The sequence below is a fragment of the Pleurodeles waltl genome, chromosome 10 (assembly GCF_031143425.1).
Source record: "Pleurodeles waltl isolate 20211129_DDA chromosome 10, aPleWal1.hap1.20221129, whole genome shotgun sequence".
Classification (NCBI taxonomy): Eukaryota; Metazoa; Chordata; class Amphibia; order Caudata; family Salamandridae; genus Pleurodeles; species Pleurodeles waltl.
The window spans coordinates 765,270,932-765,286,309 of NC_090449.1; the positions used below are offsets into that span (position 1 = coordinate 765,270,932).

The 15,378-nt window shown below is 40.6% G+C and overlaps 1 protein-coding gene across 1 annotated transcript in view; it reads right to left on the reverse strand.

The window, feature by feature from the left end:
• Positions 1-15,378, reverse strand: part of MYO3A (myosin IIIA) — a 1,274,985-nt gene that overhangs the window by 473,292 nt on the left and 786,315 nt on the right. Inside the window, exon 27 of the mRNA XM_069211361.1 lies at positions 794-917. Coding sequence (XP_069067462.1) covers positions 794-917 — 124 coding nt within the window. The remainder of the gene's footprint in view (positions 1-793; positions 918-15,378) is intronic.

Below are 15,378 nucleotides of genomic sequence, written 5' to 3' on the forward strand. Positions count from 1 at the left end.
TCTACTATGATATGGTAACCCATAGTTACAATGTGGTTTCTCACAAATTAGTTGTATCAGCATTAGGTGTGAATACACCTTTGGCATAGGGTGCACCAGGCTGACCTTCTTAAAAAAAAAACATTGACTTTCAGAACTCTTGCCATCAAGATCCGATGGCTAGTTGTGATCTCCATGAAGGCATGTTCGGTGCTACAATGTCATAAATACAAGTGCACAACTGGGTCCCCTGCAGAAAGAATGAAAAACCATTGGTAACTCAGTCTCAGCAACTCTAAAATGTGTCAGCTTTACTGAAGCATTGCACAACTTTCAGTGTATGTTCCATTAGCGAGCACAAGGGTACACAGTACACTTTCCATCTGGGAAGTAATGAGAGGGAGGTCATCTGCAGAGCACGGGAAAGGTATCGATTCGTTGTTGCAAAACCAACAACTGGTTTCTTTTATTTGGATCAAGGTGTGACTCTGCAAAATTGCAGCCTTGGAACTGGGTGCAGAGCACCCAGAACGGATTTGGACTGAGTAAGGTGTGTCACTTGTGTCATTTGATGGACGCTATGTCTTAACACTCGTCATATAATATAATATTTGGAAGGTCTGTGCACATATCTAAGTTTTGGCTTGGTTGAAAAGGAACAGTGGTTTACTTCTAATGCTCTCTTTCGTTGTTTTAAAAACCAAGAAGATTCTATTTGGAGTATGCTGTTCTTTATAAATATATGAAGATATTAATCATATACTTTGATACATTATTACTTTTGAGACAAAAATCCATACATCATTAATGTTACCTTTTCCTTTTGAAACTCTTCCTTTGCCTAAAACCCCTATAATGAGATTGAATTGTAGTTGCAGCTTCATTTTCCTTGTTTATTGAGTCCATGATTTTCTTTCTAATCAAGTATCCTCTTGCAACTGAGAACAAAGAAGTATATTCAATAAATGCACACATTGATAAATATATGTCCCCCCCGAAAAACAGAAAAAATGCTACAATATAAACACATAAGAAAACCATTACCTGCTTGAAATTTAGTAATTAAGTCTTCCATCTTCTTATTTTTGGGAGCCTTGTGGTCTTTACGCACTGCATAACCTCTGTAAGCTTTAAAGTGAAGGAAAGGTTAGACGAGCATGCAATGCAACACTGCAAACCTAAACCAAAATACGTAAACTATAATGCAAACGTTTTGATAAAAGTTGATAAAATGCGATCTTCAAAAAAACAATCCATATTTTAAGGCTGTTCACGTACCTGAAAACCTATAAATCAATCAGTCACTTTCTAATTTTTGTTAAAACAAAAAACAAAAAAACGGTTAGAGTGAGTGAAAGATTCCAAGTTACTACCTGGTTCAAAATGGCTAATATATTCGGAGTACCCACGCAGATATTTGTTTACTTCCTTGTATCTGACCTGCATTTAGGGGCATATTTATGAGCCACTTTGCTTCGCACGTGCACTACGCAATGTGGTACAAGAGTGACAACTGAAAAATGAAATTTATGAAACCTCGCAAGGCCACCTTGTTTGGCCTTGAGTTGCTCCATATATTTCAAGTAACGCAATGCAGCACAAATTGCTGCTTTTCATTATTCTGTGCCAGGGAGGCCTGTTTATGGGTTTTGAGTGGGTGTTGCCACCACGCAACATCCCTTGATTTTGACACATTCCCTTATTTACCAGAACTGGTAGACCTAGGAATGCACCAAGAACCTATGACTCCCCAGGTGAAGCATGACAAGCCAAAATGTCTTTATTTCTCCTCGGTGTACGTCTTTCTATGTGTGCTGCACACATAGAAAGAGGAAAAATGATTCTCAGATTTACCCACATGCCTCCTCTCAAATCAGTATGCGACTCTTTTAAATGACGGGGTTTCATTGAATGGTGAGCAAAACCAATAATGGCCACATTACAAGGCAGCTGGTAATTGGAGGTGAAAGTGCTGGAGAAACTGGTTCTGGCTGCTCCCAACACCCAAATTGATACCCATTTTGTTTTTGCAGCCCTGATATGGACACACAATATTTGGAATCTGTTTTTTCTGGGTTCAAATCTACAAGTTTCCCCTCTTCTGGACTAATTCCTATGCATATTTTTCACCTGATTTCAGAAATAAGAAAATGAGTGCAAAAACCCAGTAGGCTTTAATGGAAGTGGTTTTGCTCCCGTGAAACTGATAATCAGGAGAGCTTTATTTAATCTTCAAATGGACACAGTTCCGTCCAACTTGTAAGGAGAACCCAGACAAAATAAATACCACTTTAAGTGCATCCCTCTAGTAGATACTGCCGAACTAAAGCTAAGGCAGCGCATCTTCATTTGCCTTGGGTATCAGGATTGCTATTTTCGAGAGGGCAATTTAGAATCAGAATTAAAGCTATGGCATATTCCCAATAATTTGCTGAACGTGCCATAACTCATAACAGCAAGGTAGCTCCTGGAGCATAAAACATCAAGGAGGGTGAGATGGAGTGGGCTTGGAGAGTGATTATATTGAATTATACGAGGTGGAAATACATAGGAGGATGAAGAAGCGTTTCAATTTTGCTTGTCTAAAGGTTAAAGATGAGCCCAAGGTATGTGGCACCTTCTAAATGAGGATGAGGTGAGATGTTTAATGTAGCAGACACATTTCAATCTGCATTCAAAAGTACATCTAGATTCTCATTAATCTCAAATAGGTTAACCCAGTAGCACTATGGAGTGGCCTAGGTGACTTGTAACATCACTTTTCTCATTCTGTCTCTCACTTTTTCATCATCATAATGACAGCCGAAACAACTGGTGCACAGATTTATCTCCACAGTATCTCCCTACTCCACAAGTTTTTTTTTACAAAGCAAATGGCACTTTGTTCCCTAAAATTCTAAATTCGTAACAGCACAATTTAATATCTCTGTATTTTTACTACAGAGCGTCAAACATTATAGTCCAGCATTTCATTACTTGTTTTTCAGAAATAGTACAGTGTTTGAAAAAAGCCCAATTTTCAAGCCATGTGTCCTTTTGAATGGTACACTAGAACTGATTTTTTTTTCTCTTGCTTTCATCCTATTTCCCTCCCTTCTGTGTTACTCTCCCTACTCTCTGACTGTTGGAAATATCAATTACTGATACAGAAATGTATCCACTAAATACCCGTAGTAGATCAATCACTGCTATAACCTTTCAGCTCAATTAGTAATTAACTTCAAAAATATAAATTTTAAATCAAAATAAAAAACACACATGTTTACATTAATAACAATAGTAATAACAATAATAATGTTTACCTTTGTTTGGTTTTACAATTCTGTGTGAATTGAATCTCATAAAAAGTGGGGTGCTTTTCATCCAATTTCAGACACATCCGGATAAAATGCCTATAATGTTAACATTTTCAGAACAAAACTATCCTAATTGGCTGGAAAAATATTGAGCTTTCGCATACTAAAAGACAACTGTTTGGCTCACTGAATATTATTTCCAATATTGATGTCAAACATGGTGTCAAAGGTAAAGATGACAATTCGACCTCTAAAACCAGTAAGACAATTATAGAAAAGTTAGGTGCCATACCTCCTTTGAACTTTAAAAGTAGTGAATTCTTTTCACCCAGCGTAAACATGGCGCTAAGTGAAGTATTCTAACCTAAATTACATCGAATTACATTTTTACTCAATCCTTATTTGACATGGGGCTTTCACAATCGAAAATTGTGCTATTTCAGACAAATCAGATATGTTTCTTCTGGACTTATTGCTTGTCATAGGCATGAAACCCACTGTGTCTAAACGTAACACAGAAAATAAGATTTCTGTTCACAATTGTTGGGATGTAATGTGATACATTCGTTGCATTGGTAAAACATCTTTGGAACGCTCAGATATAATAGATGACAAAATACCACAATGGGCGATATCGGTTGCTTATTTACAATAATCTAAATCCCATAAAGACTGAGCCATCTTCATTTACATAAACCACTGAGGTCAATCCTTGTCCCATTTAGTGTCTTTATTACATGCCCTGAATGTTGATTAGAGATTCCCTTGTTTGTAGATTCTTAGTCGTAGTTCTTCAGCAGGACCTGTTGTCCTTAGCATCAATATTACCAATCTTATGTGAATACGCCCACCATTTTTTTAGGTCACAGCAGACAGGTGTTGAGGTTTCCATACCTCTTCTCTAATATGTCAGTACCTATGTCTTACATAAATTGTAGTGAATTCATCCACGTTTGCTTATGATCAAGCAATTACAGATGTGTGCTGTTTAGTCACTCAACTCTTTTGTATTTCAAGCAACCATCGGCATTGAGTGAAATCACTACATTTTGTAAAGTGCTATATCATGTTGACCCTTGTCTTTGAAAGAGTTTTTGATAAGTGTATGGTTTTTCATTTGAGAAAGAACTTGATGTGGTGGATACCTGTGTGTAGTTAGGCTCCAGACACAATAATAATATGAAGAGTATTATGAGACATCAGTCCAGACTGAAATATGGAACACACATGCAGATCTTGTTAGTAAAAGTTAGTGTAGGGTTCCTAGTATAATGTGACAACACCAAACCTATATGGTCTGAGGAAAAGTGGTTGCAAGAATGAGGGTAAGGGACAGCTATTTGTGTGTCTATAATTGGTGTTATATGTCCCTTCACTGTGAAAGGAAAGAGAATCAGTGATGATGCTCAGTAGGAACAGATCAGGATTACATATATTTTGTTCCACAGGGACTCATGTGATACATTCACTGAGGCTTAATTAGTCACAGTTTGCAGCAGTCACTTAGGGTGACAATCCCCACATTGTATGAGGTATAAAAAGTATATTATGCATATACGTATTGTAAGAAATCGGGTTGTTGGGTGAGTCGTGGTTAAGCAGCAACCGTGATCCTTGTCAGGTTAAGGCACCAGCAAACCCCAAATTAACCTATGCTGATCCCCTGGTAGCTTTGGCGTAGAGCAGTCAGGCTTAACTTAGAGGCAATGTGTAAAGTATTTACGCAACAGTTCAAACATTAAAACAGTGAAAACAGCACACAAAAAGGATCCCCCACCAGGTTAATTTAATAAATAAAACAAGATCAAAACAAAAAAAATCCAATTAGCAGAAGCAGAGATATTGAATTTTAAAGTTTTTTGTAAAAATAGCACCAAAAGGAGCAAAACGCCAACCATGGCTATCTGGTTGCACTGGTTAGGGACCAAGTCACAAGTTCAGGCTGACCATGATGGAGTGCGGGATGGCTACAGAGACCCAGTTATGTCAGCTGAACACACTACCTTCAGTCCCGGATGCAGGGTACTTCATGGATCCGCATCGAAGATGTGTTGCATATCAGAGGCGAGGTTCTGATACAAAGGCTTGCTGTGTTGTCAGCAAGGATCCCAATAACAGGGCTTGTAATGTGTGGAACTCAGTTGAGGTGATTTATCAGTTCCACAATGCAGCAAGACTGTGATACAAGGGCCTGTGTCATCTTCGAGGATCCCATTGATGGGGCTTGTGATGTGAAGAGAAGGGTTGAGGGTGCAGCACTCAGTCAAGGTGATGCACTGGGTCTGAGGAGCTTGCAAGGCTGTGATGCGGAGTTCTACTTCGTCCCGAGGCTACCATCCGTGAGGGGTGCAAGGGCCTGTGCCGAGTATGTGTTGCACAGTGGAGATTGCAATGAGATGACAGGCTGCAATCTGATGTGGGTCTTTACAGAGGGTCCGATCCATGCAGTATTGGTGAGGCTTCAGTTCTGTTGGATCCACAGGCCAGCAGAGTACCTTAGGCCCACTTCCAAGTGTCCTGGATTGAGTTGGCACTACTCGGAAAAGTAGACTCACAAATGGCAGAGTTTAGTTGCAGATGTAGGCCTCTTGCATCCCTGAGGGTTCAGATCAGGAGGACAGCCAATCAGCCCTTGCAATCACTCTGAGTTCAAGAAATACTGGTCCAGTCCTTCTCACTTAAGCAGGAGGGCAGCAGTAGGTCAGCACAGTATAGCAGGAGTCCAGCAGAGTGGCAGTCCTTCAGCAGCACAGCAGTCCTACTTCCTTGCAGAATTTCCACAGGTCACTGAAGTGGTGGTGTCTGAGGTACATCCTTTATACCAAAGTGCCCTGGTACTGGAAGATGGCTTTGAAGTATGGGGAAATCCCTGCCTTCCCTGCCCTGGCTCAAGGCTGGCTGGGTTGATAATGCAGGGTTGTTAGGCCCTTTGTGTGGAGACAGGACACTGCCTATTCAAGTGAAAGAGGGGTTGTGCTCAGCTTTGCCCCCCCCCCCTTCTTGCCAGCAGATGGTGCAAGCAGGTATACCTAACTCTCTATTGTTTGACTGTCTGGAGGAATTCACAGTCAGTCAATTACACCCAGTCATGGACCCAGGCCAGGCTATAGGCACAAAAGACGAAGCACAGAAAAATGCTAACTTTCTAAAAGTGGCATATTTATAATTGTTGTAAAAACGACTTTACCATAAAATATGTCTCTTCACTACAACTCCAAAGACACCAAACAATAAATGATGACCTCTTCCAATTTGAAATTACACTTATAAAATGTAATAAGGTACTTCCAATGCTATCCTATGTGAGAGATAGGTCTTGAAGTAGTGAAAAATTAATGTAAAGGTTTTTCACTAACAGTACATGTAAACCTAAAAGCAAATGTCCTACCTTTTCAGTACACTGCACCCTGCCCTCTGGGCTGTCAAGCGCCTACCATAGGAGTGACTTATGTGTATAAACATGGGAAAGGCCGGGCCTGAGAAAAGGTTTATTTTGCCAGGTTGAAATGGCAGGTTCAACTACACACACAGGCTCTGCAATGGCACGCCGGATTCATGTTTAAAGGGCTACTCAAGTGGGTTCCACAATCCGTGCTTCTGACCTACTAGAAGCATTTAGGCCCATATTTATGGAACTTTAGCGTCACTTAGCGTGATTTATTTTGTTGCTAATGTGGCGCTAACTTAACTCCATATTTATATTTTGACGCTAGACCTGTCTAGCATCAAAATATTGGAGTTAGCGCCATTTATAGGAAGCGCCAACCCACCTGGCATCAATGAGATGTAAGGTAGGCCTTCCCGTCCTAAAAATGGCACTAGCCCCACAGCACCATATTTAACACCTGACGCAGAAACCACGTGCAACTAGGAGGTGGGCATAAATAATGGTACTAAGCCCGATTAGCGTCATTATTTAATGCCTGGTTAGACTATGTATAAGCCAATATTACCATGTTAAGAAGAGAGAGCACCTGTGCGTTAGCACTGGTTAGCAGTGGTAAAGTGATCCGAGTCTTACGGCTGGCAAACATGTGGTCAGAATAAAATGGAGGAGGAAGACAAAACGATGGGGCACAAGATCACCCGAAGGTTGACAGGTCTAACATGTCACCCATCTGTTTGTGAGCAGTATGTCAAGCTTAAAAACAACAGAAAATTGATCAACAGCAATGCATATCGTGGTAGGAAGGTACTGAGCTCCACAATTCATCCAGCCTTGAAAAATCCTGTAGTGAGTGACTTTCTGTCCTACCTAGGCAAACATTCCTGAAAAGAGGTACTAAGTCAGAAATGGTGTTGACAATTCCATTGTTCCGCCGGGGGGACGCTGTACACGGACCATCTGCAGCCTGGAAATCACCACTAAAACTCATCCTCACTGATTTCTGCCTGCTTCCCTTTTTGATATTGTATGCCCCTTACAACCTACATTTGCTTCCATGAACTTCAGGTTCCATAATGACCAGATATCTGCTGTCGACTGTTTTCTATGAGAGTAGTACTGCTGTTCCTCAGGACTGAATTTTCTCTTCTAGAACTCATGAAAGACTGGAATTGCCTACACTTGCAGTGGCATCTCCAGACCAATAGAACTGGTGGGGCGACCATTTAAGTCACTGCCAGGCATTGAAGAAAACAGCAGTGTCCTTAGGCTTAAGGCCAAAGCTCTAGAAGCATTGGTCTGTTTTAAGCAATGCTTATAACGAGGCCACGATTGAGAGCACTGGAGTTGAGGATGAAATCACTGCAAGTTTTCCACAGCATCTGGCAGTAAGCTAAAATAAATGTGAAAAAAATAGCAAAAAGGTTCATTTACCTTCTTTCTCTACTCTCAGTGCTCCTCTCCATCTTGTCGTCAGTGGCTCCACTATCACAGTCTCCCAGAGCCTCAGCCAACTCCTCTCTTCCAATCAAGAAGTGGCTCTCATGCTGCACAGGCAGCATGACAGAAGCACCAGGACTGGATGGAGCGGACTGGCTCCACGCTCACTGAGGCACTGGGAACCTACGCTTGCTCTCCACCTGGCTGTTTAAGACAGCTGGATGGAGAGGTTTAAAGTGCGCATGTCAGGCTGGCCGTCGCAAGACAGCCGACCAAAGTGACCTGCACACTCTAAACTAGTGGAATGACCACAAATCCTCTGCTGCCAGTCAGCAGCACAGGCCGTGCATCCAAACACGGCTCGGCTGGGCAAAAGGAAAAATAAAATGGTAATAAGTTCAAATGATTACCATTTTATGTTTCATCTTTGCTGCGCTGGCAGAGGGGGGGGGGGGGTCGACGCTCCTCAGCTCTAGTAGAGCAGCCACCACTGCACATCTATGCCTTGTGTAGCCCAGCTATGTGACTCTGCCCTGGGCTTGTTTCTGCCTGGAACTGCTTATACGCTGACATTTACTAGAGCTCCTTGCTCCTGCATTGAAGTTTGTTCCTCTGGGTACCAGACATGTTGTTGGCTTGTTTTATAACCCAATTCCTGCTTTGCTTCAGCCAGAGCCGGTGTCCTATTTCTGTGCAGCCCACCAGAGATTTTCCCAGCCCTGCTTGCTTTTGCTTACTTCATGGTTGGCTTTTTCCTGCTCTTGGTGCAGCTCTTGAGCTGCTCCCTTTCTAATTGTTGCTAGTTTGTTTCTTCTGTTCCTGCTATTATTTTCCCTTTACTTATTCCTTTAGTTTATATAGTAGCTCCTGTAATTTCTCCTCAGTATTTTAGATTTTGTCCCTAGTTTATGTTAGCTTTTTCTGTGATTCTTAGGTAGTCTCTAGTTCTCATGAACTTCAAGACTTTTGGTTGCTATTGTTCCTAGAATCCTTTTGTTTGACTTGCCTGTTCCCCACAGTTTCCCTTGCTCCTGATTATTTACTAAAGCTCTCAGGCTCCTTTCTAGCACTTGCTCTATTTTTTCCTCTTGGGCTATTGTCTCTGGTACATGTACTAAATAGTCCTCATCTGTGTATAATTGTATTCCTTTGTGCAGGAGTTGGCTACTGGTTTCCAGAACACAATTACTGCTCTATCCTTTGCCTTGTATGCAGTCTTAAATGCCTTACCTGTGACTGTGTGCCATTTCTATTTTTCTTAGGAATTGTCACTGTGTCTCCTCTCCAGCTGGACCCATAAGGGCTTGTTTCATGTATGTAACTACAATCCTTGTTTGTCCCCTAAGGGTCCAGGGTTCTGCTGCCTCCCTTCTATGGGGCTTCCAGGGTGACTATCTGTTTGAGTAATGTGCACAGAGGCATTGATATTCCCTGTTGCTGTGGGAGCTTCTGAGCCTTACCTGTGCACAACCCTAGTGGTGACCTAGAGTGTTTGTCTATGTTTGGACCGTTCTCTGTTTGTTCATACTAACATTGCTAGTCTTCTCTATCCTGTTTATGGGCTTTACTCTGTATCTGTTCTTTCCTGGTGTATGCCTTTATCTGCTACTCTGGCTTGGTACAGTACATCCATAGGAAGATATTACTTGACTTCGAGGGGTGCTTTGCCAGGAGTTCCAGACAAAAGGGGGTGGGGAGCGTCCCTTTAGCAGACACATGACTGGCACATTAAATAAGTAAGTCTACAACATATCCTATATTACTGTGAGGAATATTCTGAAGGACAGAGTTTTTAAATGGAGTAAGGAGACCGTGGGAAATAAACACAGATAACCAGGTCCTACAAGATAGGTTTTCAATGTCTACTTGATAAATAGCACTCTTCCTATCAAAGAAAGCCAAAGTCATGAAGAAAAGACTTCTGACATCTACATAAGATAACAAAATGAGGTACCATAGCAATAATTTGACAGGTAAAGATAAAGACCCCACTCAAGGGGAAGGAAATGAAACAAATGGAATATCAGTGTATGTCAAGAACAGCAGCCTGCTTGAAGGTATAGGATGTGACGGGTAAGGCCTCATCAACTTAATACAAGACACCTCACATGAACCTTGATAAGGGCTAGCAATAGGTGAAAGACTTTGACTGTAAACCTGGGAATCCTTCACTTCGATTAAAAATTATTGTTGACAAGTGTTGGAGGCTGGCTAATAGTAGAGATAGGTACACACCTACCACTAGCAATAATGCCCCCAAGACAATGTTATGTTCAGTCAAGATCTCAAAACATCATCCCCTGGCTCAACCCCTCGTAGTAGCTTGGCAATGAGCAAGCAGGCATAATTTAGAAGCCTGGTATGTAAAGTATTTAAATACATCAATACTGTAAATAAGTAGGACACAGCCCACAATAAAAATCCCACACCAAGTTATAAAAATAGGATATATTTTTATCTTTAAAATGACACCAAACGACAAAAACCAGTATAGGGAACCTTAGTTATGAATTTTTAAAGGATAAATAAAAACAAATTTGCTTTCTAATGCTTAGAAATCAATGGTGCCAACCTGGGACATCCGGTCACGCTTGACTGGGACAAGGTCAAAGTTTGAGGCCAACCACGAGGGAGCCCTCCTTGGATACACTGAGCGGGACGAATCAGTCAAAATGTTACCTTTGCACTTAGAAACTCTTCTGGAACTTTGCTCTTTTGAGGTTGTGCGGTCCTCCTCAGCAAGCTGATTTTGATGCAATATTGTCAGACTGATTTTCAGCGAGGCCCGGCTCAAGTCTGGAAGTGTGGAGCTCTGCAGCTTTCACTGGGATGAGCCTGAAATTCAGACCAGGTCCCGGTTGAAGGTAGTGGGCTTGACTCACAATGTCGGGTCGGTCCACTTATGGAGTTTTTTCCAAACGCTGCTCCAAACTTCTGGAACTACTTCCTAAAGTCCCTGTTGAGGGTTCAGAGTGTCCAAAACACAAATCCGAGGGTCTAGAAGCTCTGGAATGGTCCGTGGAACTTCAGGACTATACCTCCACAATGCACCTGACCAAATCTTCGAAAGTCCACTCGATGCACTCCAGGCTGGGGACGTTTGTGATAGTTGGTGCAGGAAAGCTCTGTTAACCTGTTGTTTTCAGGGAGTCCACTCCTGAGTTCTTTTTTGCAGCAAGGCAAAGACCATAGGGATGTTATTCAAGTTGCAACAGGAGCAGCACTTCAGAGTGCAGTTCTTTGGATTTCAGACCAGGGTTCCAAGAGGGCGATTGTTCTTCTTGTGGTTTCAGACAGCAGATCTCCATATTTATTCAATCATCTTGGGGGACAAGCAGGGGGCAACCCTCTACAATAAGCTTGAGGGTGCCACCCAAAAGCATGACAGCTTCCTCCAAAGTGTGACATTTTCTTGTCCCACAAAGCACTTCACTTTAACATCCAAGATGGAGTATTTTCCTCCAGAGGAAGAAGACCTGGTTAAACCAACCTACTGGTGTGGCTCATTTACATTAACACTCCCCCTCTAGACATCTGCAAATTCCTTTCCCGAGCCTGCTATCTGTCTGTGGGGTACAGGGTGAGAGGGAAGGCCTGTCTGGCTTTCCTTTCTGTCCTGCTTCCTTTGCGTTATTTGTGTTTTTCCAGTGAGCAGCATAGCATTTCCCAGTTTCACATATGTTTTATTTTAAAATTAAAACTCCACCCAGGTAGCTAAAAAATGGGTCTGAAAAAAAGTCACAGGGAATGCACAATCATTTTTGGAATATAAATATGCCCTATCACCTGTAATGGCTTCAAAACATTCTTTAGTACTTAGTGTATATTCTGATTTATACAATTTATTTACAACAGGCAACAACGCCTATACCTAAATGCGGCTTTGTTGTTAGACCTGGCATCCTTGATGTGGCTTTTTTTCAAATGTTTTGCCTCCACCCCTTCTATTTCCTGAATTCTTTTTGCTGGCATTAGGGTTCTGTGCACTTTACCACTGCTAGCCAGTGCTAAGGTGCATGTGCTTTGTCCCTAAAACATGGTAAAATTGGTCTACACCTGAACAACAGATTTAATTTACATGCATGTCCCTAGCAAAGTGGTACTACATGTACTGTGGGCCTGTAAATTAAATGCTACTAGATAGCTAGAAGCACTTGTTCACAAACTCCTATTTAATAGTAAGCTTACGTTTGTGGAGACTCCGCATTTGGGGCAGAGGACTCCACACATAAAAAGATAAGACATGCCTATCTTTTTATGTGTGGAGTTATCCACCCTGATTGCGGACCCTCCACAGTTAAACTAACTATTAAATCAGAGTTTGTGAAAACAAACGTATACGTACACTAAAGAGTAAGTTTACCTTTGTGAATCAGGCCTGAGTGTTGGTCGAGTGCCCAGAATCGCCAATTATGGTTTATAACCTCAATCATTATAAACAAGTTTGTTTGGGAATAAATGTTATTTTTGCAATTGATTTTTAAATGTTGGTCCTTAGTGTGAAAAAAAACAGGAACCTGAACACATATGTCTTACATATGAGGACTACTGAATGCGCTATGGGATGTTCAAGAGAGACATCTTTATGAGAGCACTATGTTTTTTGACACGGTCAATAGAGAAAAGCACTCCTTATGTCAGTAGTTCCACCCTGAGAAGAGAGGTTAATAATTAATGCAGTATTAATTATGTTAGACAGTACGAAAAATGGTGGACATTTGTAGACAAGCTTTGTCCATTTCTGATCTGTGTCAAATCTGATAATTAGCCAATTAAAAGTGTGCATTGAACAAAGTGAATGTGAACCTACTTGGCGTCGGTAGATGGAGCACAGCGTTTGGTCACCAAAGAAGAACATTTTTCAAAAAGAAAATCGTTTTTCAAACAAGATCATCAATGTTTGACGAAAGCGATCACTAGAGAGAAGGCCCTAATGAGTCATATGTTAGTTCCTTTAAAATATCAAGTCACCTATTAGGCAATGATAGTTAAGGAATTGCGCATCCAGCATCAGTCATAGTACCGTCAGTAACATCACTCATGTAGCCATTAATTTTTGGCATTAAAGTCACCAGCTAAAGTAGTGGCAGTTTCAGGATATTTGAAAAAGCAATAGTTAAGCTCAGCTGCCCATAAGGAGTCTCTCTTCACCACCAGCGAATGGTAGCTGCACATAGGTATTAGTTCACAAGAATAAAAAAATCAACTCAGATACAATACGGATCTTAAGAGCCAAGCAGCCAATAGCTTACAAGCAAAAGCAATTACTAAACCTCAGCTGTAGACCTACACTGCCTTTCGAAGCAGTACCACTGGAAGCACTTTAGTACAGAATGCTAAGCAGATCAATTAGCCATGCTTTCTGGAAGACCATTAGTAAACTAAAAGTACAATTCATATAATGTGGGTCATGAAGTCGCTAAAGCAGTGAAGTTCCACTGATAGCTGATAATACTGTTGTTGGTTGTAGTGGCGTTTTAGGAGGGGTTTGCTGGTGTGACTAGTTTAGCACAGACACAATACGTTGCCAATCGTTATCATACTAATCTTCTCCGTAAATGATGTTCAAAATATGTAAAAATAAAATAAAAAATAAAATAAAAAAGGAAAAAAATAAAAAACAGGAACGGCGACTTGAACCACTGAAACTGAAGCTTATTGGCAGGTGGTGTACAGCTTCTTAGAAATGCTTTGTGTCAGGAGTAGGCTGCAGCTTAGAACGTATGACGCTGAGGAGGTCACAGCCTTATGGTTGGAATTCTATGCGTGCCTTAACACTACCTCACACAGTCTACTTACTATTGAGGCATTGTTAATTAGTCAACTTATTTGGGAAGAGTTCTTGTTACCAGAGAAAGCTACAGTAACAATGTCTTTTGTTGGAATTAAACATGTCGGAACCGAGTGCAGAAACTGCACCAGCATTTGTTGTATCTGCATATGAACCTAAATAACTAGGGGTAAAGAATACAAGTGTGAGCACATTATGGAACATCCAATGAAGAGAAAAAAAATAGATCATTCTATCCAGTTCTCTATCACTAACAGTCATTAACAATTAAGCATCTAAGAATGTTAATTTCTTTGATGATGTCAGTTTGGGTTGAGTCATGTTATGACATCACTAACTGGGTGACCCATTTAAACTCATTGATTGCACACTCTTATGGAAAAAAGCTGACTTGGTGGCTTTGATTTATCCGCAGTAGTCACACAGTGCAAATAAGTATTTGTGCTCTGGGTCATGATCAGCACGAAGGTTCCATCCATCATGCGAAAAGCTACAAATATTCCTTGAGGCTGGTCCATATTATAAACTGTGACTATATCAATCCATCTCTTGCAGTGGCTGCATTAATCTGTCAATGAAAGTGTATGATAGGTCTACAGCACAAAATATTAATGACAGATTAAAACATTTTGTCACAGACATCCTATGTAACCAAAAATACAATTTCAGTGCACTGATTAAATTCTTCCTAATCACCTTTGTATCTTTTTTTGATCTTGCTCAAACTGTAGGCCCTTTAGTAATTGTTTGATAATTGGTCATAGAAGTCACTGCCAAAAGACACTTTTAGATCCTCTTTATCACTTATAGACGAAATTGAAATAGTAGCTGTTGATGGCGAGGAGTGGTTTAGGTCTGTCTTTCATCCAATAACTCTATTATCTCTCATATACCTTTTTTTTTAACATCTTTTTATTGACATTTTCAGTACTTTACATACCGTACATTAGACATTTTTGTATGAAAATAAACATAAATTCAGTCCTGTTGATTGTACAATTGGCTTTGAGAGCTAACATTCCATGTTAGGTATATAAGATCCTACATATAATACAGCACAAGCTTCTCAGCTGTGGTATGGTGTATATTAGTCTGGTGTAGTATGTAACTTTCAATCATCATGTTCTTCCGTTTTTCTGTTTAAATTTCAACTTTAACTTATTAAATTTAACCTTAATCTGACATCTAGGAGGGATAAAGTAAATGTACCTTTCCTTGACCACTGTCTTTGGTTGTATCTTGGGATAATGTGTTGCATGTTTTTTGTTTAAGCATATATATATTGACTTTTTTTTTTTTTAAAGGTCTGCTTTAGCTTCATTAATGCTCTGTCATCTGGGAGGAGCATCCTGGGATTAGGATTTCCATGTTGCTTGTTGTGTGTTTATATATCGACATCACTATATAGTAATTTCAATTTCTTCTTGTTAGACCTGACATGCTTTAGGGTGGTCACCTCTAACTTTTTGCCTGCTTCCCTCCACTTT